This window comes from Zingiber officinale, chromosome 5B (genome assembly GCF_018446385.1).
Source record: "Zingiber officinale cultivar Zhangliang chromosome 5B, Zo_v1.1, whole genome shotgun sequence".
NCBI classification, from domain to species: Eukaryota; Viridiplantae; Streptophyta; class Magnoliopsida; order Zingiberales; family Zingiberaceae; genus Zingiber; species Zingiber officinale.
Window position 1 is genome coordinate 127,739,185 of NC_055995.1, and position 22,830 is coordinate 127,762,014.

The 22,830-nt window shown below is 36.4% G+C and overlaps 1 protein-coding gene across 1 annotated transcript; it reads left to right on the plus strand.

The window, feature by feature from the left end:
- Positions 1–419: 419 nt before the first annotated feature.
- Positions 420–6,458, plus strand: LOC121985925. Its single transcript, XM_042539646.1, has 2 exons — positions 420–662; positions 2,652–6,458. The coding sequence occupies exon 2, from the start codon at positions 2,876–2,878 to the stop codon at positions 5,945–5,947; it is 3,072 nt and encodes a 1,023-aa protein (XP_042395580.1). The 5' UTR covers positions 420–662; positions 2,652–2,875; the 3' UTR covers positions 5,948–6,458.
- The last annotated feature ends 16,372 nt before the right edge of the window (positions 6,459–22,830 follow it).

The window sequence follows — 22,830 nt, forward strand, 5'->3', positions numbered from 1 at the left end:
CCTGGCATTCGACACCTCCTTAAGCGTCGGCTGTTCGACGCATCCCCCGAGTCAAAGGTATGGTCGGATCGGGCACCTTCTCCTCCCGATCGGGGACCTGATCACCCGACCAACCGTGGCTACTATCTCTTGCAGGAGTGGGCCCCCCTCCTTATCACCGCATCATGTAATACTATTAAAAAAATTATATTTATCTAAATGCAAAAAGAAAATATTATATAAATATTCAATTGAAACTAAAAAGATTAAAAACTTGTAAACTAATTAGAAAAATTTAACACTGATTTCAGTTGCAGAAATAAATTCAGCAAAATTAATAATATGAACTTTCATTTGGTCTAGGGCAATAATCATAATGGAAATTACAAATTCTAAAAACTGTTAACAAAATTTCCTATTTTAATAGATAAAATTGCTGCTATTTACTACGATTCCCGATTCGTAAACCGATGAACACGACAACTTAAGACGCCGATTCCTTCTCCCTCCTGCCCTTGCCGACGACCCCCAACGAAACCGCCGTGCGCCACACGGTTCCGGCGGGTTTCGCATCGTCGGGCCTCGAGCTCGCTTTTCTTTGGACTGCTCTCTCTCTCTCCTCGTCAGGACCCTCGAGTTCCTTGCCCTCGCGCTCGCTGCTCACCTGGCGTAGGGCATCCTGGGTAAATCTTCTCCTCCTGGGCTCAGCTGGTGATCCCGGAGGCCAAGTTTGTTGTTTGGGTTTTATCATTCGTCTTGGTCGATGGGATTTGTGATTTTGGCTTGTTCGTGACTACTATGTTTTTAGGGTTCTGATGTAACCAGAACATTGTTTATTTGATAATGTCTCCTTGATACGCATTCGTTTTGCTATACCATGGTAGATTCGTGCTGTTTTGCAGACTTAGTGTTTCTTTGATCGTTGAGTTCTCTTGACAATGATTTCTTCAGTGTGAGTAAGTTGGAGATTGGGACATTTTTATACGAATGCCATTTCAAAATATTGACTTGCGGTTTGTGACGTTTTCTGAGGGTTCAGTGGCAGTTTGATTGAATCATCCTGGGTTCTTTTACAGATTTTCAGTAGAAAGTTCAGATAGATTGCTTGAGGTTTTTTAGCCTGCTTTAGACTTCTACTTGCAAGAGGGTGAAGGAGGTTGCCTAGCATTTGTTTCATACTGACATTTTGTATCATTTGTTATTAGTTTATTGGCTTGGATCATGGCTTTTATTTTTGATGGCCATGAATTATTTTCCCTTTTTAGATTGATTTGTTTTCTTAGGTCTACAATGCATCATGTAAGTTCCAATATCTTTACTTTAGCTGGTATTAGTGTTTCTATGATTCTCAAGAGTGAAATGACCCATTGTTTTTCCTATCAACCAAAGTTTGTCAAAACCAACGTTCAAAATCGTGGGCCATGCCAAAGTTTTGGTTTTTGACTGAAATAATATTGCCTCGATATCGTTCTAACATTTTGATGTATGGTGCCAGTAAGAGGAAGGAGATAAAGAAGAAGAAGAAAGATAATAATATTATTTTAATTCATCTTGACCTTATTTGCCAAGAGGTGTTGAATGTTGGCATGACATGATGCTTATTAACATAATTGAAACAATGGGTCAAGAGACATTCCCTGTGTTGAGTAATATTGAGTTTCAGTAATTTATTAGAACAATACGGTTGACCATGCCACCCAGCATAATTCAAGATTCTAAACCATGGTCAATTCCACTAAATAGGTATTTGGAGAGCTTGGTTTTCGACGTCAAGTTAATTTAGTGTGTAGCATGTAAGGTTACCTCATGTCAAGTTATCATATATGACTGGCAGTAGATTTAACTTGTTTGATTCACATGAAACTCTTATTAAAATTACCAGACATTTAAGATTTATCATGTTGGTTTAACAAAATCCATTACCAGGAATTGTAAAAGTTCTTTTTAGATCTCCAATAGTATCATTTACTGATTGCTTTGTATTAATGCCCCTCTAGAAGACTGAGTTACTGTGACAATTGGTTATCTACTTGATTTTTTTTCACATAAGCAAGCATCATACTAAAGTCGATCTACCACAACTAGGTTAATGATGACGACAAGTTCTACTTGTTCTTTTAATTATAATGTACATCTAAACTGACAAACAATAACGAGTATGACCATGTTCAAGTGGGTGGCATGTCTCCATTCTGAAACTTTGAACTACTAAGAATAATAGCTAGTGACATTAAATATCTAACTACAAGATCATCACAATAATGGAGTGAAAATGATGAGATGCTAACAATGAAAAGTTATTCAAATTAACAAAATGATCAATTGATGTAAAATTGTACTAAAAGTTTTACATTATAAGATGTTTAGACATTTGCACATGAAAAAAATTCAGCAAGTTGTTAAAGGGTTAATGGATGTGAAATTGTTAAATGTATTTGTAAAAGGATAAAATAATGTAAATTGGTAATCAAAGTGCTTTCATTTTTCTATGTTTTGTAAATATAAGAACATGCATTTGAGTGAGTATTCTTATTTTATGCCACACCTAAATAACTTTAAAGTGTGTTTTTCTAAATGTCAATGCCTATTTGTTGTCCCTTTAAGGAAGCCCTTGCCTTTGCCATAGTGTTGCTTACATTGAAAAGATTTTTATAGCCTATGTTGTTATGCAGGTATTTCTATTTCATGGAGAGCCAGTGAATAATGTTGTTTTACTATGATCTTCTAAAGAATCAGTTGCTGATGAAAGGCTTCAAAATAGGATTCTTATTCATTTTCTATGATATCATTGCATAAAATGAGCTCCATAAGAAGCAGGATCCTTTTCTTGCAAACACTTCAAGTGAAGAAACTTATCTTCTTCTTGTACTAATATATTTGATCATAATAATATTTAATGGAGTGCAATAAGGAAGAGGCTCTAAGAGCTAGGGATATTGCTGAAAAGAAGATGCAAAATAAAGATTTTACTGGTGCACGGAAGATTGTTCAAAAAGCTCAGAATATCTTCCCAGACCTTGAGAATCTTGTTCAGATGCTTACTGTTTGTGAAGTTCATTGCTCTGCCGAAGTTAAAGTTGGAGGAGAGATGGATTGGTATGGAATTCTGCAACTGGAGACAACAGTGGATGACTCTTCTATCAAGAAACAGTTCAGAAAGCTTGCGCTTCTACTTCATCCTGACAAGAACAAATTTGCAGGTGCTGAGGCTGCCTTCAAATTAATTGGAGAAGCAAATGTTGTTCTGTCTGATAAGGGAAAACGACATCTTTATGATATGAAAAGGAAGGTTTCCCCAAGACTTGACCCATCCAGGCAACCTGCTCCACAGATGAAGGACTATTATGCTAGAAATAATTTTGGTACTGTGAACTTTAGTGGCGTCCATAATCAACAGCAACAACCTTCGGCATTTGCTATTAATCAGACTTTTTGGACAATTTGCCCTGTTTGTGGCATGAGATACCAGTACTACAAGAACATATTGCGTAAGTCCCTCCGCTGTCAGAACTGTCTGAAAACTTTCATTGCATATGATCTAAGTGCAAACATTGCATCCGGTATGGTAAACTCTAGCCAACCATGGAACACCTTTAACCATCATGTGCGTCAGCAGACAAATAATATCAACCAGCCAAGTCAATCTGGAAATGCCTCTTCCAATAGGGGGTTTAAGGGAAGTGTTGATGGGGGACCATATAACCACGTTGAGCATGGAGGGCAACCCAATGTGAAAATAAATAAGGTTAATGATAATGGTGATGCAAGGAGGGATGCCAAATCTCCAATGGCTAAGGCTCCCAAACCTTCAACGGCTAAGGCTAATCAGAAGAGAAGCAGGAAGGTGGTTGTAGAGGTTAGTGAGTCTGACACTGCCAGTAGTGATAGTGAAGATGAGACTGTTCAGGTAAATGACCCCCAAACTCAGCATTTTTCTTCATCATGTGCACCAACCCGACGGTCAACAAGGCACAAGCAGAATATCAACTATAATGAAGTTGGAAGTGATGAAGATGCCAACGATTTTCCTACTTCTCTTGGTTATAAGAAGCCGAGAGGTGAGCCATCAGGAAGTTCTGATAAAGTTATTCCTGGATTTAATGCCAATGATTTCACTGAGAAAAAATTCAAGAACAACAACCAAGATGAATCCTTTAGGGAAAAGGCAAATGTAAGTAATCTGGTCAATATAGACACTGGAGAGAAGTCAGGGTCTGAAAGAGTGCTTCCTAATGCATCTAGCACTACGGCCACACCTGATCATGGTTCATTCTCGTATCCTGATCCAGAATTTTTTGACTTTGATAAGCTTAGGCACACAAGTGAGTTTGTGGTTGATCAGATATGGGCTCTTTATGATAATGTTGATGGGATGCCTCGCTTTTATGCACGAATTCATCAAGTTTGTAGCACAAATTTCAAGATACAATTTACTTGGCTTGAGTGTAATCCCTTGAATGATGTTGTGACTACTTGGTGTTATGAGCAATTGCCAATTGCTTGCGGGAATTACATACTAGGTTCCACAGAGTCCTCTGAAGACCGGTTGATGTTTTCTCATTCTGTATCTTGGGAAAAAGGGAAAAAAAGGAACTCATATAATATATATCCGAGAAAGGGGGAGGTCTGGGCTCTCTTCAAGGATTGGAATATTGGGTGGAGCTCTGATGCTGACAAACAGAGAGTTTACGAATATGAGGTTGTAGAAATTCTCTCAGACTTTGCAGCAGGAACTGGAATTGGAGTGACACCCTTGGTAAAAATAGATGGTTTTGTGAGCCTGTTCATGCGATCAGAAGAGAAGGTTGCCGCTTCATATGTGATATCACCAGATGAAATTCTGAGATTTTCTCATAATGTTCCTTCTCACAGGTTGACTGGGACTGAAAGGGAAGGAATTCCTCAAGGGTGTTTGGAACTTGATCCTGCATCTCTTCCTACCAACTTTTTGGAATTATTTCCTTCTGTAAGTCCATGCAGTGGCAGAAGCAGAACTGGGAATTTGAATGAGCCTAGCAGTTCAGGCATCAAACCGACCACTTATGAGAAGCCTGGATGCAGTGGAGTCCAGGGAACAAAGAATAGCATAATTCAGAACTTTTCCCAGGACAATATAAAGGGTATTGATGACATGGGACAATATCAAGCAGGTGAAAGGCAGCAACAAGATTTGAGGCATGCCCAAAATTATACAAAACAGCCTAAGATAGATACAGTTGAGAAAGATGAGTTGGGTACTGGGCACATCAATGCTTCTGAAAATGAAAATTTGGCTAGTATTTCATCTGCAAACATTTCTGAATATCCTGGTGCAGAATTCCATAATTTTGATGATGAAAGGACATTTGAAAATGTCCAATGCGGTCAGATTTGGGCATTATATAGCGATGTTGATAAGTATCCCAATTACTATGGGTTGGTAAAGAAAGTTGAGATAGATCATAAAGTGCATGTTGCATGGCTTGAAGCTTGCCTTATGACAGCAGAGCAGGAACGTTGGACAACTGAGGGGTTGCAAATCTCCTGTGGAACGTTTAAAGTGGAGCATCATCATATTGTGGAATTTGACAACACAGGTATTTTTTCTCATCTTGTACAGGCCAAACCAAATGCTAAGAAGGACCTGTATGATATTTTTCCTTGTCATGGTGAGATTTGGGCTGTTTATAAGAATTGGCATGCTGGATGGAGACGATCAGACTGGGAGAAATGTGAATATGATGTGGTAGAGATTTGTGAATGTACTGATGTGGCCATTAAAGTCAGAACTTTAATGAAGGTAAATGGTTACAGAGCTGTTTTCAAATACGACGTGGAAGCAAGGGCTGGGACCATGGACATATCTGTTTGTGAATATGTTAGATTCTCTCATAGGATACCTTCATTCAAACTGACAAATGAGAGAGGAGGGAAACTTAATGGTTGTTGGGAGTTGGATACCGCATCTGCACCTACTATTCTCTACTGATACCAGACAATGCATAATACAATAGATGTTGGCTTAATTCCTCATAGCTTATTAAGCATCTTCCAGTGCATGGCAATTATCTGATTCTGGACCTTCGCAGATTTCTATGAGAATGACAGCGTAAGAATCATCATTCATTTGGGCATGCATCACGTCTCTGTATTCACTGTGGGGTTTTCAGGCCTAAAAGCTAAGTCACCATGTTTACTAGTAGTTTTGGTGTTTGATATCAGCTGCCAGTGTTGCAGGTTGCAGATTCTGTTTTTTGATCGATACACAAGTTGAATTAACCTGCCATTCTACCTCCTTTTTGTCTGTTCTCGGTGATCCTTAAAACTCCATCAGTGTTGTTTGACTGTAAATATTTAATGTTGGTTGTAGGCCTCAGTAAATGGTTTTAGCTCCAAGCTTCTCTTGACGTACTTAATGTCACATAGTTAATCTGAAGGATGGCACTTATCACTTCGTCTTGAGCATGGTATTATTCCTATAATCTATCTGTCGAATCAAATTCTTGGTTTTTTCCCCCCCATCTGTGATGTTAAATTTTATGCATTTAGTTAGACCTTAGTCTTTGATCTAGCAGGCTTATGGATCTAGTTGGTCGAGGCCTTAGTGAATTTTGATATCTTGATGTTGCTTTTAGGCATTTGGTACAATGCTTTTGGAAGGAAATAAATAGTCTTTGTGAATTGGAAGATCTAAAATTCATGGACCTGCTGTTTGGTTGCTTGTGCTGAAAATACATGCTAGTCTAGTAAGAGCAAATGTCGCAAGTAAATTTGTAACTTGATTGGATAAATGCTGATAAATTTTGCTTAGATGTCGCAAGTTGCAATTGCATTTTTTCTTCTTTGGATGATTGCTACCAAGAGGCCATAATATTCCCTATTTACACGGTATTATTACTTCAAATGCTATGGGAAACGTAGTGTAAAGGCTTATTTGTTTTTATGTAATTGCCTTTCTTTACATATTATTTGAAAGTTTTGAGCAAGTAGACTAAATGAAGGCTTGTGTTGATCTGTATTTGTGATAATGTTTAAACTAGTGATACTGATTACAATGACATTTCTAGTACAACTTGTTTGTTTATTTGAGGTTAGATTTATATTGTTAAGCATTATTTAATAAATAATTTGATGTTAGTAATGATATGTCATTAAAGCTGAACAATTGGCTACAAATTTTACCGATTGAATCAAAATCGAACCAATTGAATTTTTATTAAAGAAAATATTTATTAAGAATTTTTTGAAAGATTTTTTTTTTCTGTTGTTTAAATGTAATACTAAAGTCTTTTAAAAGTTTTTTTTTCTTCTTAATTTAATGCATAAGAGCTAATTGAGTTAGTAAAATATGAATCAGATGAGGCAATCAAACAACTTATCGGGTTGATGGAATATTCCTCTGATCGACGCATTTAAACCGGTCGAATAGCTCAAACCTACCAAACTTGTATAAACTAAGTGACCCAAATCCAACAGGATCAACAACTCACACCTTGAAGCCTTTTGAATAAACTAATGAAAAGAAAATTCATTCACAAAATGAATCATTTATAAATAAGTGAAAAAAAATATATATAGAGAGAGAAATGTTATCATGAATAGGGTTAGTACGTTGCACGATAGATATGAGCATCTAGCGTTCACACGTGAGGGGAGGGCTCATATGGCAAGTGTCCACATAGGCTCCATCTTTCTAAGATAGGATTGTAAATGAATCAAACGTTCGTAAATAAAGTTAGTATTCGACTTGATAAAAGCTTATTTATATTCGTTCAATATATATAAGATTAATTAAATAAACAAACTTGAACAACTCGTTAAACTAAACAAACCAAATTTGAACACATATGTATTCAGCTCGTTAACGTTTGTGCACAACGTTTATGAACAACGTTCACAAACCATATTCATTAATAAAATTCTTTTCAATATGCTAAACAAATAATAAAATAAATAAATAAATTTAAATTATGAAGCTCAATAATCAATCAAACAATTAAAATGTTCAAATAATCAAACAAGTTTGAATTGAAAGTTTGATAATATCTAAATGAACCAAGCTCAAACCAAGCTCGAACCAAGCTCAAGCCAAACTTGAATTTAGAGCTTGATAATATCTAAATGAACCAAGCTCAAGTCAAGCTTTGAACAAGCTCAAGCTCATAAAAATTAAACCAAGCCAAGCTTGAACACTCATTTCTAAATGTTGGTTCATTTTAAACTCGGCTCGGCTTGGCTTGGCTTGTTTACAACCCTATTCTAAGGTGCTCACAATACCCCCGTCGTCTACCGTGTAGCGTAATGAATATATATATATGATTGTTATCCTGCACATCTCGTGCACACTTAAATTTTTTTTTCGATTTGAAAATTTGTGTCTAATAGTATAATTCAACTCCTAAACTCTAAAGTCAAAAACTTATTGATATAACTAGGAACTTTAAAAAAATAAATATAAAAAATGGGGAAAAAATTCACTGATTCGATGCTCGCTCACGTCTGTCGCCCAAATTGGATGTGCAGGCTATCAACCGTGTGTGTGTAGGCCGATGTTAGCTTGCACACTCCGCGTGGACGATGTGCGTGGGTGCCTCTCACGCGGGGAGCCACCTTCGATCATTGGAAGTGCCCTCCCGTGTGAGAGGCGTCCACGTGTGTCGCCCACACGAGGTGTGCAAGCTAACATCTTTGTGTGTGTGTGTATATATATATATATAGAGGAATGATATGCTGGGTTGCAATAATTGCAAACAAAGTCTCACATTGAAAACATATGGAAATGATCATGAACTTATAAGAGAAAAATATCTCCATTGGTACGATACCTTTTGAGTAGAGTCCAAAAATAAAATCATGAGAGATTATGCCCAAAGTAGACAATATCATACTATTGTAGAAATATCTTAATTCTTTTAATCCTAACATGATATCTCACACACCTCGTGAATACCTAATAATTTTTTATATTTAATACTATAGCCCAACCTTTAAACTCGAAAGGTAAAATCTTATTAGCATAATCGGGGGCTTAAAAAAATAAACAAAAAAAAATTGATCGAGGCGCCTCAGATCACCTCAATTTGTGAGGGGTACCCATGTTGAGCGCCCATGGTGTGTGTGTAGGCTAACATATTTGTGTGTGTATATATATCCTTTGTGATGCACATCTATCACTAAGTAGTCGGGCGCTTAGATGTGATCCGGACACCCGAAATGATCTGGGCCAGGGCTGACTCAAACCCTATTTGAGGCCTTAGGTAAAAAAAATAGGCCTTTGACATTGTTTTAAAATAAATTTCTCTCACACTTTTTCATTCGAACTTACAAAAAAAATGGTGGTTTAATTTTTTTTAACAAATTAAAATATTAATTTTAAAAAATAATTTTTTTAATAAAATTTAATTTTCTCACTTTTTATGTAAAATTATTAATTATTTTTCATATTCAAATTTTGATAACCTAATTCAGAGAAGTATAAACTTTATGATATTAAATAATGTGTTATTATTAGATATAATAATATACCTCAATGAGATAATAAGTGTACAATTAACTTATCGAAAATAAATGTATCCAAAATTATTTTAAAATGAAGAAAGATAGAAAGATGTCTAATTACTTAAATAAAAGATGCAGAGAACAAGTCTTATAAAAGAGACAAAATTAAGGAAATAAGAACAATGAAATATGACAGCAATAGAAAAAGTATGTTCTAGTGCTCAACTCATCACCATCTGAGAAACAAAAAAAAAACAAAAAAAACAAAAAAATATATGTATAAAATGACAAAATTTAATAGTACAATTCTTAAAATTAAAGATCGTAACGAGACCAAACCAGCCATTATCATTTATTAAGAACTAAATGAGAGTCTTTTTAGTCACAAAATAAAAGAAAAAATAAACCATAATTTTCATCACCTAAACCAGAATAGTTGTAAATGATAGAATGGAGACAAAGGGGAAAACAAACAATTTATAACCGTAAATACATCTGATCCTGTCTGAAGGCGATGAGATGGTGCGTTAGCTCCTGCGATTGAGGGATGACAAACTTCACAAGATCTGAAAGAACTCCTTGGTGACCCTGCACATACTCAGACGATCCAACAAAACATTAGTGACCTAGGACCGGGGTGGGAATCCCTGGCTAGACCCTCCAACACTCAAGTCAATTTCTCGCTTGAATGTGGAAGAAGAAGAACAGTAACGAAAAAGATGCTAGTAAGTCTAGTTTCAGATGCAAGTACTTGTGTTTGCGTACCTTGCCAGAAGAGAGGATCCCCTTTTTTATACCATCTCACATAACTGCGTGATCATGAGGTGACCCCCGGTTTGTTAGAGTTTGTAAGAAGATGAGAAAAGTACAACCTGAACTTCGTGCTATAATCCTCTGAGGAATCTTTTTTCTATCCCAGATGCACCCTCTTTGTCGTTTATGATTTGAATCCTTGACATGATGATATATGAAAAAGAGTATATCACTGTAACCGCTTAAAGAACAAAGAAACTTCGAGAGAATATTTCCCGACAGGTTTGCCAGACTATCATACAGTTGTCGACTACTCGCCTGTTTGAATATATCCCGGTTGGTCATAAAGTCAAGCGTGTATTAAAAGTACCTTTTATTGAATGTATCCCCGTCGGTTATAAAGTCGGTCGTGTATTAAGAGTACCTTCTGTTGAATGTATCTCGGCCGGTCATAAAGTCAGTCGTGTATTAAGAATATCTTCTATTGAATATATCTCGACCGGTCGTGCATTAAAAGTACTTTCTGTTGATATATCTCGACCGATCTTTGCTTGATTGAGCATATATAAAGAACATTATGTTTAATTGGCCCTTATCTTGCCAATCGTATTTTAGAGTTCTGACCGAGTTAAGCTTCTTTAAGCCCAACTAACCTTTTCCAATCGAGCGAATACATTATACCTAGTATTTTATGTGCAATCAGTCTTCGTCCGACCTTTTGTATGATACAGACTTGATAAGGCTAAATGCCTTTATATCCGGCCAGACTTATGTCGGCTCGGGCGCATACATAAAACCTTGTATTCATAGTTGAAGGCTCGAAAAGGTTAAATGCCTTTAGGCCCGGCTGGACTTATATCTGTTCGGACATATGCATCGAAACCTTCATTTAGTCGGCCTTTGCCTTACTGATCATATGTCATAGACTAAATAAGGCTAAATGCCTTTAGGCCCCGGTCGGACTTATATCCATCCGAGCATATGCATGGAAGCCTTCATTCGATCGGTTTTTACCTTACTGATCATATGTCATAGACTAAATAAGGCTAAATGTCTTTAGGCCTGGCTGGACTTATATCCGTCCGAGCATATGCATAGAAGCCTTCATTTGGTCGGCCTTTGCCTTACTGATCATATGTCATAGACTAAATAAGGCTAAGTGCCTTTAGGCCTGATCGAACTTATATCCGTCCGGGCATATGCATGGAAGCCTTCATTCGATCGGCTTTTGCCTTACTGATCATATGTCATAGACTAAATAAGGATAAATACCTTTTGGTCCGATCGGATTTATATCCATCCGGGCATATGCATGGAAGCCTTCATTCGGTCGGCCTTTGCCTGACCATTTACATATTGAAGGCTTGATATAGTTAAGCTCCTCTGGGCACGGCTTGTACTTTTCACCTAGGCATATACAGAGAAACTTATATTCGATCGGCCATCGCCTGACTAATCGTATGTTATATCTTAGATAAGGCTAAGTATCTTGGTGCTTGGCTGGTCCTTCCTGTCTAGGTGTACACATAACCTTATGCTCGACCGGATCTATGCGCCACCACCTCTTCTTGGCTTTAACTATCACGTCACCCGAAAGACTCGCTCATCATAACTCGTATCACTAGCCTCTCCCTTAAGTCTAGTCAAAGGAGATGTAGCCGATTGACTGGACTCAAGTTCTAGTTTTGTTCACTTACTTGTCATGCTTATGGAAATTTTCTCAAGTTCGCTAATAAATATTCAATACTTATTTATCTAGTTCATTATTCTACACTTCTTTCTTCTTCAACTATACCTAGAGAACTGCACAACCCTTTCAAAATTCTCTCGTTGGTAATTGGTCCTTCATTAGAAAGAAAATACTAAGGACGTACGCAAATATGACACATTGCCATAGGAATGATTTAACCTGTCATGTCCATCATAAATGCCTACTCATGGATGAGTGCCACAGGGCACCCTTTCTGATTCTCGAAATGACTACTTACGTATTTCTTTGTAAGCAACTTACTGGTTATTTTCCTTGATAAATCAACAACCCTCCATGCGTAAGTCGTTTCAATCTAACGGTGACTATTGCCAGCTACATCCCCTTAAAAACCCTAAATATTTCTTAGTCTCGACACTTCATCTTCCTCAACTCACTCTCCGACGATCCTTCTTCATTATCTTTCCAAACACCTCGCATTCCTTTGTTTTTCTTGACCTCCCCTGTTACGACGCCTCCTTAAGACCTTAGTAAGTCGCTCTTCCGTTAGTTATTTTCGTGCTCTTTCAGGGCTGAAGAGTCGTTTTCTTCCTGGTATGCTCATACTCATTCTTCTTTCCGCCATGCCGATAGAGCCGTCATTCGCCTTCAATATGAAATCCCTAAGGATTATCGTATCAAAATTCCTGGCCTAGATGCTCGCCCTCATCTTCCCCCGGATGGCTATGTCACCTTCTTTAAGGACTAACTGGTGGTCGGTCTTTTCTTTCCTGTACCTCCCTTTATATCAAAAGTAAGTCAATACTTCAACATTCCTTTACAACAATTCGCCCTGAACGCCTTTCGCTGTTTATGTGGCATGTATATGCTGTTTTGTCTTTTTAATATTCCTTCGACATCTCACAACTTCTTCATGTTCTCCTATCCCAAAAAATCAGAACCGGGAGTGTTTCTTTTTCAATCCCGTCCGAAAATGATTTTCTTTGAAGAGATGTCCTCGTCTATCAAAGGTTGGAAAACATATTTCTTTTTCATAAGGTTTCTTGAACCTGTTCTATGGTCTACCACATGACGATTCTCTCTTCCTCCTCTTTTTGATATAAATAAACTTCATCAACATCTGACCTTTCATGATTATTCTAACAAGCTGATCGGTCATCACTTATTTATTCACAAATGGATACGCAACGATCTTTTGTTTTTATTATTTTTATTCAGTTTAAGTCTTGTTCCAGAGAAACTGCGCTGCTCCTTTGGTAAGTTATAACGCCTTCATCATTACTTTTTTACTAACTAAAACATCTTCTGTGTGTTACACAGAGGATGCTGTGTTTGAAGCCTTAGTCAATAAGAACATTGGCCTGGAAGAGGAGACACTTTTAACCAAGGCGTAAGAACTTCAAGTCGAGCGACCTTTGTCACCTACCATCCCTTCGAGTAAAACTTTCGTCGGTCCGGCTCTTGCGTCTGGTTCGGCTGCTACCTCCGAAGAAGTGTCTGCAGATTTACCTTTGTTGTTGAAAGATGTTCCTTTGGAACCAGAGGCTGTTACTAAGGGGAAACACAAGAAGTGCAAACTGTCTATGGCGCCTTCTCCTAAAAAACAGACACTCTCCCTCATCGAAGATGTCATTCCGAGGGATATCTAAGCTCTCTCCCTTGAAGATGTTGCCTTAGGGGATATCCAAACTACTTCCCCCTAAATCCACTTTATCCTCCCTGTATCCTATTCTCTCATCTTCACGACCCATTCAATCTCAGGAGGATATCATGAGTCCAAGTAACAACTCAGATCCTAGTTTTGTTATGACCTTTCAAGAGCAAATTCTCTTACCTCTACAAGAAAATCAAGATTCTCCTTTCTTTATTTTTTCCCTGCCTTCTTCCAAACTTTCCTGTCTTCATTATCAACACCTTTCTCTACTCTCCCCATATTATTAGGGGGTTCTTTAATGATTGCTTGGGAAGAAGCCCGACATCAACTTAAAGCACTTACTCCCACTAAGCTAGTGGACAAATTTTCCTATGAAGAAACTACGACAACGTAATTTTTCATCAATTATCTTATTCTTATTTTGGCATATTACTAACAATATATACTTAACAGCGTTGGATCATTACAATGAGTATAGCTCAACAACTATATGATCTAGTCCGAGAGAATGAGCTACTAAAGTAACAAGTTTACAAATCATCCTCCATTCAAACCTCTAAACAAATAAAGGAATTATCTAAATAACTGCAAAAGGCTCAAAAATTACTTCAAGTCGAATATGAGAAATCAAGCTAATAGAAAACCATGTAGATGACCTTGAGTCTCAGATTCAATCATAGGTTAATCTTAACGATGAATTGTAAACAAAGCTAAATAAACAAGTTGCGGAGGCTACTCAGTATCCCCAGCTGTAGACACTAAAAGTTACTCATGTCTCTGAATTAGCAATCAAGACTTCTAAATAATTCGAGGATATTGAGATAAACTTTCTGCATTTATCCTTAGTTGAAGCCCAAGCAACTATCTCAACTAAAAAAGTCGAGCTAAAAGCTTCCTAAGATGCGTTAACAATTTATCAAGCGGACAAAGATGAGCAGTTTGAAAAATGAAAAAAAATACTTCTTGAATCAGCCGACTTCAACGATAAAGTGATCTTTGCAAAATTCAAAACTTTGATCAAAGAATGAGATTGTGCAAATTTTAATCACACGAGTCCTATTCTTTTAAAAAAATATACATAAAATATATCTGATATATTAAAAATAATGGCCTCAATTTCTAGAGAATTAGATCGTACAAATCTTTTATCATGTACATCATATTTCATTCTCTTTTAAAAAATACATAAAAAATATATTAAAAATAATGAGCCCAATAAAAATTGAGACCATAAGACCTATGTCTAAAGTTAGTCTTGATCCAGGTGGCCCGAAGTAAATGTACTCAGACTCTCCAAATATAATATATCTTGGATGAAATTTGAAACCCAGGGCTCTTAAATATGCATAGTAGATCTAATTGCTTATGTCATTAATTTTGTAAGACAGAATTAACAGTTTCCTCCGCTCCGCTGTAATCAGCAACTTGATAAAAGATCTTCAAATAAAATTTCGGTCACGCAACTATTGTACTAACTACAGCCTTAAATAATGGTAGGATAAAGGCTAAAAGCTTACATCGTTTCAGTTGTACAAGAATCCATTTCAAGAAGGCAAATACTCTTTTTAATTCAGGAAAAAAAGAAAGAAAATAGATTTGTATTGTTGTAATGCAAAATAACAGCCAAAAGAAAATATCCCGAGTTTGTTCGTCAAAGGTTCACCTTCCCCGAGTTTGGGTTTCTTTCGATGGTGCGGCATTAACGCCGCCATCTCATGAGGATTTTCTTGCTGCATCGTCCTGTTCTCTCCAAGGATTGAGAGCATCTCGAATTGCTTGAGCCTCCGGAGTGCTCTCCCAGGCTCGCTTTTCGGACTCTAGAACGGTGACCTTGTCATCTGGCCAATAAGGAAGAGCATATAGAATGATTATATATCTAAATAATTAACAGAGGTGCATATGGAAAAAAGAAACATCTGTTCGTAAGAATCATATTTGATCATAACTATACAATTGGTAAAAGTACTAATTTTAGCCAGGTACAACGAAGAGTTACGAGTTTAAACACTGGTGTATGCTCATGATAGTCGCTTAGACTTGGAATTGCTCCGTATTTAGTTGCTACAGTTTGAATACAAAACAAAACCAAGTGGTGCTTCCAGGTGAATCACAAAAATACGAATTGGGAAAGCTAAGATGATGAACGAGCAAGCACAATGGATGCTCTACTAAATTTTCAAACCATTTTCAAAAAACAATGAGTAAACAGAGAAGTTTACTTCAGCATTAATGAGCTACAACACAGTGGTTACAGCAAACAAAACTTCAAACTCCCACAGTACAAAAATGACATAAAGTTCTCATGATCATGATAAAATTAATAAATTGGAGATATTTCGCTACTGTCTCAATGTTTAAGTGGTATCTATCTTAAGAGAGCATCCAAAGCTAGAATTTATACAGGATGAATTGTCAATGAAGTACTACTTGGAGGATACTCAATCTAAGAAACATTCCATTCACTTGATCTTCCTTGAAAGATTGCCTAAGAGCCATATTTGAGTTTGCAAAAACAACAGATTCATAACTAAAGCTACTTGTAGAAATCTCATGCTAATTATTTGATTAATGGATATAAGAAGACTAAAAAGATCCATTCAGCACAGCCACTTCTTCAGGTAAGAGAATGTCCATGGACCATGGGTTAAAGATTGATTGCTCCCGTCTTGCAGTCCATGACATAAATTTTCATGTGAAATTCAAGAAAGAGGGACTCCGTGATATGTACTCGGAATCAATTAAAAGCAGCATCAATCAATGTTTACCTATTGACTGCTCCTCCAATGATTCATGTGACTCTAAAGGCTCATACATATATTGCTCTTTCATGCAAAGTTCATTTGAAACAATTTAAGCTAGCTTTACTCGGTAAAGGTACTGAAATCCTAGCAGCAACAACATCACTTCTTGCTTGACTAGGAATTCTCCTTGCATTCAGAATAATGATTTGTCAAACTATAATGTCACTGTTTGGGACATAATGAGTGAAATAACAAAGACACAGTCAGTTTGTCTGATCATAAGTTGCACACATCAACCCTATCAGTGGCCTAACCAGGGTTTCAACAGCTAACAAGAATAAATCCTCATGAGTCATTTCATCCAATACAAGAAAGTTAACAATAGTTCCTCTTTGACAAACTGACTGTGTGTCGCTGCCTTTTGTGGCAATCTTTCATTACGCTCACTTCCTCACTTGAAAGCACAAAAAAATTGGTTAATTACAAAATCCAGCAAGAGGTTTTGGCTTTCAGTCGAACTAGGCATCCAGCATGAAGTTCAAAAAATAATTATGATAGCTGAGTTTTTAATTTTGTAGCAAATCTAAACAATTTTTAACCCACATTAATCCAATTCTCATTCACTAGCAACACTGCATATATAACTCAATTAGTTTGTATACTTAATTATCACCCATCTTAATTAAATTTATTGAATTGGCACTCAAGGTTTCAAGAAAGTATGCAAGATCAGTATATGGCGTATGTGCAATTTGCAAAGGCATATGCAGTGAAATATTAAATTAATATATTTATTACTTGCAAAATAAAGTATTTATACATATGCAGACTTAGGCTACTGCATATGGGGCCCAAGGAAAGGATTTTTAAAACTATGTTTACCCTACTAAACCTAAACCTAAACCAGTTTAAAGCCTACACATAAAATCATCAAACTCAGGATAAAGGGATAAATTTAATAGTTCTAGCATGCTATAGACTTGGATGTTGAATAAGCAAATTTGGAGACATGACATGAATAATGGAGCAAACTAATGATAGATCCAAGGGAAGTATGCTTGACTATATTTGGTAACGATTCAGAGTTTTAACATAAATTAGTTGTTTTGGACATTGGGATAGAATTCATTAAGAAAAATATGAAGATCAGAATAAAATTATGTAATGAATGCAACTAATTATAGCACTTGTGCTAACTAACTAATCACAGCTTCGATTGGCAAGCCAATTTTGGATTTACAAGACCAACAGATGAAAACGACTATTATTGTACTGAAAATTTTGATACTAATCCAAACCAGAGCACAAGCTATAGATGAAAGCTAGAGTAAAAGATCGCCACCATAAGATTTGATAACCTCTATGGAACCCAATATTCATTTTATATATAAGACAAGGTAAGCCACCAAGGGACTTCCTAATTTGATAAAAGATCAGGAATTAATCATAACGATCCTTTTGCTATATAAAATGTCTGGAAGAGTAAGCTCCGGAATGCATTGCCAAAACCTGAACAATGGTCAATTCATTCGATAGAGGTGTACCCAGTTACCCTCACTATGTACCTGTTTTCAGAAGTTTAACGCCCCTACTCCCAATCCATCCCAAACCAATTCCATGATTGCCTTCATCATAAGAATTCAATTTGTAACCAACATAAAAAAAGGACAACTTTAACTAATCAAACAATAACTTTCCCTTGTGGAGGGGAAAAAACAAGGAGCTTAGGAAAAGAGAGGCTACACGATTTCCGCCACTAGGGTAAAGCAAAACGCAGGAAGACCACAAAATACATCACATAAATGAATAAGAACATTCCAGGGCGAAAAGAAGGATGGCGACTTACAGAAACCAGTGTGGATCATGAATACCTCCATGGACGCTCCGACCAGCGCCGATACCAGGCCAATCTTCAAGTACCAATCCAGAAACTTCATCGCCGATTAAATTCGAAGACAAAAAACAGAAACGAAAAAATCAAAGCCTCAGCGTGGATCCGCAAATCAACCAGCCGCGACGGCGACGGCGACGGCGACGGCGACGCGAAACAAAGCAAGAAACGAGGGACTAAGAATCAAAGACGACACTACAGGCCGCCGTTGAGAACCGGAAGAATAACTCGACACCGGATTCGAGCTAGTTCTGACCAACCCGACCCGCTTATATCATAGGGACCCTTCTCTAACCCATCCAACTCCATCGGTATTCAGTAAACCTAGTTGATAAAGTTGAGCAAAACTCAGAGGGCACAAATTAAAAGAAACATGGACGCCTCTCTTGTTTTTTTTTTTCTTAAAATCAATCTCAAAAGACGTCTCTATCAGATCCTTATATATAAAACTAGTCCTCGAAGTGGTGTAGTGGTTGAAGTATGAAATATTATCTCGATGTATTTATGTATGTCTTTTCTCATATTTTAATTATTTTATAATTTATTTTTTTCGTGTTGATTTAAAGATGGATTGATAAAGATATTGGAGACGAGCGAATTACCTTTACCACATATGTATGCTAATAACTATTAGTCCCCTCAAGACGGTGCGATGGTTGAAACATGAGGTGTTATCACATGAACTCTTAGGGTCGATATTTGACACGTTCGAACATGCCTTAGGATTGACGAGGGTGCTGGGGTGCGCTAATGGCTAATAGTCACTCGTAATTTACCTCCTTTATATTGACTTAGGGATAAATTAACGGAGACACTGGAGTGAATAAATCACTTTTACATATGATATGATGATAACTATCGAATAATTTCTATAATATTATTTTTTATTTTTAACAATATTACAGTAGCTAGGATTAACTATTGCGACATGTGAAAGTTATTCTATAGCTCTTATAATATTTAACACAATATTATTATAGTGTTGTACCATTATTTAGTAACTTTTATTCCTGTTTTAAAATAATTTTGATTAATTTAAAATAATTTTAATAAAATTTAAATAATATTAACCAAGTTGATAATATAGTATTCAAAATTTAAGATTTAAAATTTTCAAATTTAACTACAAGTGTATAGTAACTACTAGTAGATACATTGCAACATGCACTAACTACTCGATAGTTACTAGAGGATAAATCATCAATTTCACTTTAATCAAATTAAATTTTAAATATATTTTAATAATTACATAATAACTTTTATGCATTATAACAACTATAAAATAAATAACTTTTACACATTATAAAAACTATTTATAACTACTAAACTATAATAAGAGGTATCAAGCACTCTTTTGACTATTTATATAATTTAGGATGCCTTTTATATTTTTTTGCCTTATAAACTTTCTGGTGTTATCGCCAAGAAAAATGACAATAAATACGTGATAAGTTAGAATTATATTAAAAAGACAAAAATTTAAAAACCTTAAAAAAGAAAAGTTGTCGTCAACTTTCTATCTCTATATTATATATGACTTTACAATCTCTTTCATCTTGTTGTAAACAGACAATGAGAGACACTCACTCTCGAGATGAGTGAAATCATCTTGGTTACGTTCTCTTCTCTGAAAAGGTCAACTGAAACAATCTCAACTACTCTCCACTTGATTTTTTTTAAAAAAAAACATTTGTTTATCAAATCTTTCTAATTTTTTTAGCTTGATTGCATTCTATCAATTCGTTGGAGAGACCGGAATTAAGGGAGAAAAGATTATAGGAAATTTTCTTATTTAGCTTGATTGTATTTTACTTGTTCTCGGATATCGTCGAGTTGGTTATCACAAGATAAGCTTATAGAATTTAGTAAAAGTTGAATCCCAGTAAAGATCGAGAAATTACCTTATTATGTGATGACTAATTTCAACTTTTTTAATTGCTCTCTCCCAATAATCTGAGGCCGTCGTAGGACCATCACGATGACATATCACCTTTTGCAGAATTAATTGCATTCTACATGCCTTTGTCTTTCGGATTCCGACAAGCCGTCAAAGCAAAATCCAAGCAATATTTATCATCTCCAACATTTGAAGCTTATAAATTAGTAATTAAAGATATTTTTTTTAAAGGATAATGCTAAATAGTTAGAATTTGATCATCCAGAATACATACATGCATATGTATGCAGGGGTATTTTAATAATATCATATGAACATATTAATTACATGTATATACATACATATATTATGATTGATAGATAAAAATTTCTACCTGACCAGATTTTGACCAACAAGATTTACTCTTTTTTAAATGGGGTCAAGCGTTGAGCTTCTGAAATTCACTTCTCCAGAGCAAGCTGCTTGTGCCTATGCAGGTCCTTGAGGTACTTGGAACAGGCGTAGTCATCATTCATTTCACCACCGTCAAACATATTGGGAATCCTCTTATTGAGAAGTGTAAAAGCCACATCCTTCACGAAGAGACACTTTCTTTTGAGAAGTGCAAAGGTCGTCGCATACGTAGGTGAAGATTTACTTATTAAAAAGTGTAAAAGATTGCTTATCGGATGTATAAATAGGTATCTCTTACAAGAACCAAAAGAAGACAGCAACAAACGCATTAGCAGAGCCACAAACAAAGTGAAGAAGTTTAAGTTCTCTTTAAAGACTTAAACTTGTGACCCATTTTTATACTGAAGTAAAATAGGAAGTGTGTAAGTTTGTTTGTTTCGAAAGCCACCTTGTGAGGTGAAGTATTGTAATTCTACTCATACAGTAGAAGTGATTTGTGGACGTAGGCATCAATTTGGCCGAACCATATTACATCTTTGTCTATTTCGATTAACTTCTGCAATAGCTATCTTGACTGTCGAAGTCCTTACAGTAGTATCAGAGCACGGGTTAAAGTCATGTAATTCAAGATGGAAGGAAACAACGACATGTTTAAGTTGAAAGTCGACCACTATTCATATTGGAAGCCGATGATGGAGGATCATTTGTACTGTAAAGATTTGTACGAACCAATTCTCTATGAATCGAAGCCAGAAGAGAGGAAAGATATGACAAATGTACAATAGACAATCTTGAATCGAAAAGCTGTAGGAACAATTCGTAATTACATCGACAGAAGTTTATTTGAGCATGTGTCGAACTTCACAAATGCTTACGAATTATGGACAAAGCTTGAATAGTTGATTCAAAAGAAGACCCCTCAAAACAAAGTCTACCTAATGAAACAGGTAGTGAAATTTGTATATCGAGATGGCCACATTTAAGGGACATGTCAATCAACTGACCAAAGCTGATGTGAAGATCGATGATGAAATGCAAGCACTGTTGCTTGTTAGCTCATTATCAGAGAGTTGCTTGTTATCACTAACAGCTTGATAAGTGAAAAAGTGAGAAGGAAAAATGCACTTTTGGGAAGTCTGACACTAATGTTGTAGGCCGTCAAGGGAGAAATGAAAATCGACAAAAAGGTACAAATAGATATGTCGATAAATCAAGAGGATGATCCAAAACTCATCCAAGCTTAACCTGCTATTATTGTGGAAAGGCAGACCATAAGAAAATGGAGTGTAGAAATTTCATAAGCGACTAGAAGTTTGAAAAGGTCAATGCTGACTAAAATGTGTCGAAGAGAGAAGAGGCCAAGAGACTACTGCTACGATCACCACCACTAAAGAAGTATTCTTGATATGTGGTGAACAATACTTGAACATTGGACAGAATGAATGTTAATAGATTGTTGATTCTAGAGCCTCATTCCATGTCATGCCACACAAAGAAGTGTTCTCATCCTACTGAAGTAGTGATTTTGGAAAAGTAAAAATGGGGAACAAAGGAGTAAGTAGTATTATCGGAGTGGGTACTATCGACATGATGACTGAACATGATGCATCCTTAGCTTGAAGGATGTTCGACATGTTCTAGATATAAGTTGAGTCTCATATCTGTCAGGAAACTGGATGATGCAAGAATGACAAGCCAATTCGGCAATGGAAATTGGAAGTTGATCCATGGAAGCTTAATAATGGCTCAAGGAAAGAAAGGAGGGTCCTTGTATACTATGCAAGGAAAATTGGCCAAAGAAGAAGCAAAGTCGACAAATATAATCTAGAGTTGTGGCATGAACGGTTCGGGCACATGAGTGAGAAGGGACTACATATCCTCACTCGAAGGCAAATCCTCCTTGATCTTATAAATAAGAATCTTGAGTTGTGTATTGATTGTCTTGCAGGAAAGCAACACAGAGTTGCATTCTCTAGATCGGGTCATTCACATAGAAGGAAGCATGTGTTGGATCTAGTGCATACAGATGTTTGTTTTATGACTGAAAAGTCTCTTGGGAGTGCATTATACTTTGTCAATTTTGGTGTATTTGTTGAAGACTAAAGACTAGGTTTTGGAGGCTTTCAAGGAGTTTCATACTCGAGTTGAAAAGGAAACTGGCTATCGACTGAAGTGTGTTCGGGCCAACAATGGTGGAGAGTACCGAGGTCCTTTTGCGTGCTATTGTAAGACTCATGATATCGGGCATGAGAAGACCCCGCCAAAAGACACCCCAATCAAATGGAGTAGCCGAGAGAATGAATAGAACAATTGGAGAAAGGATTTGCTGTATACTAT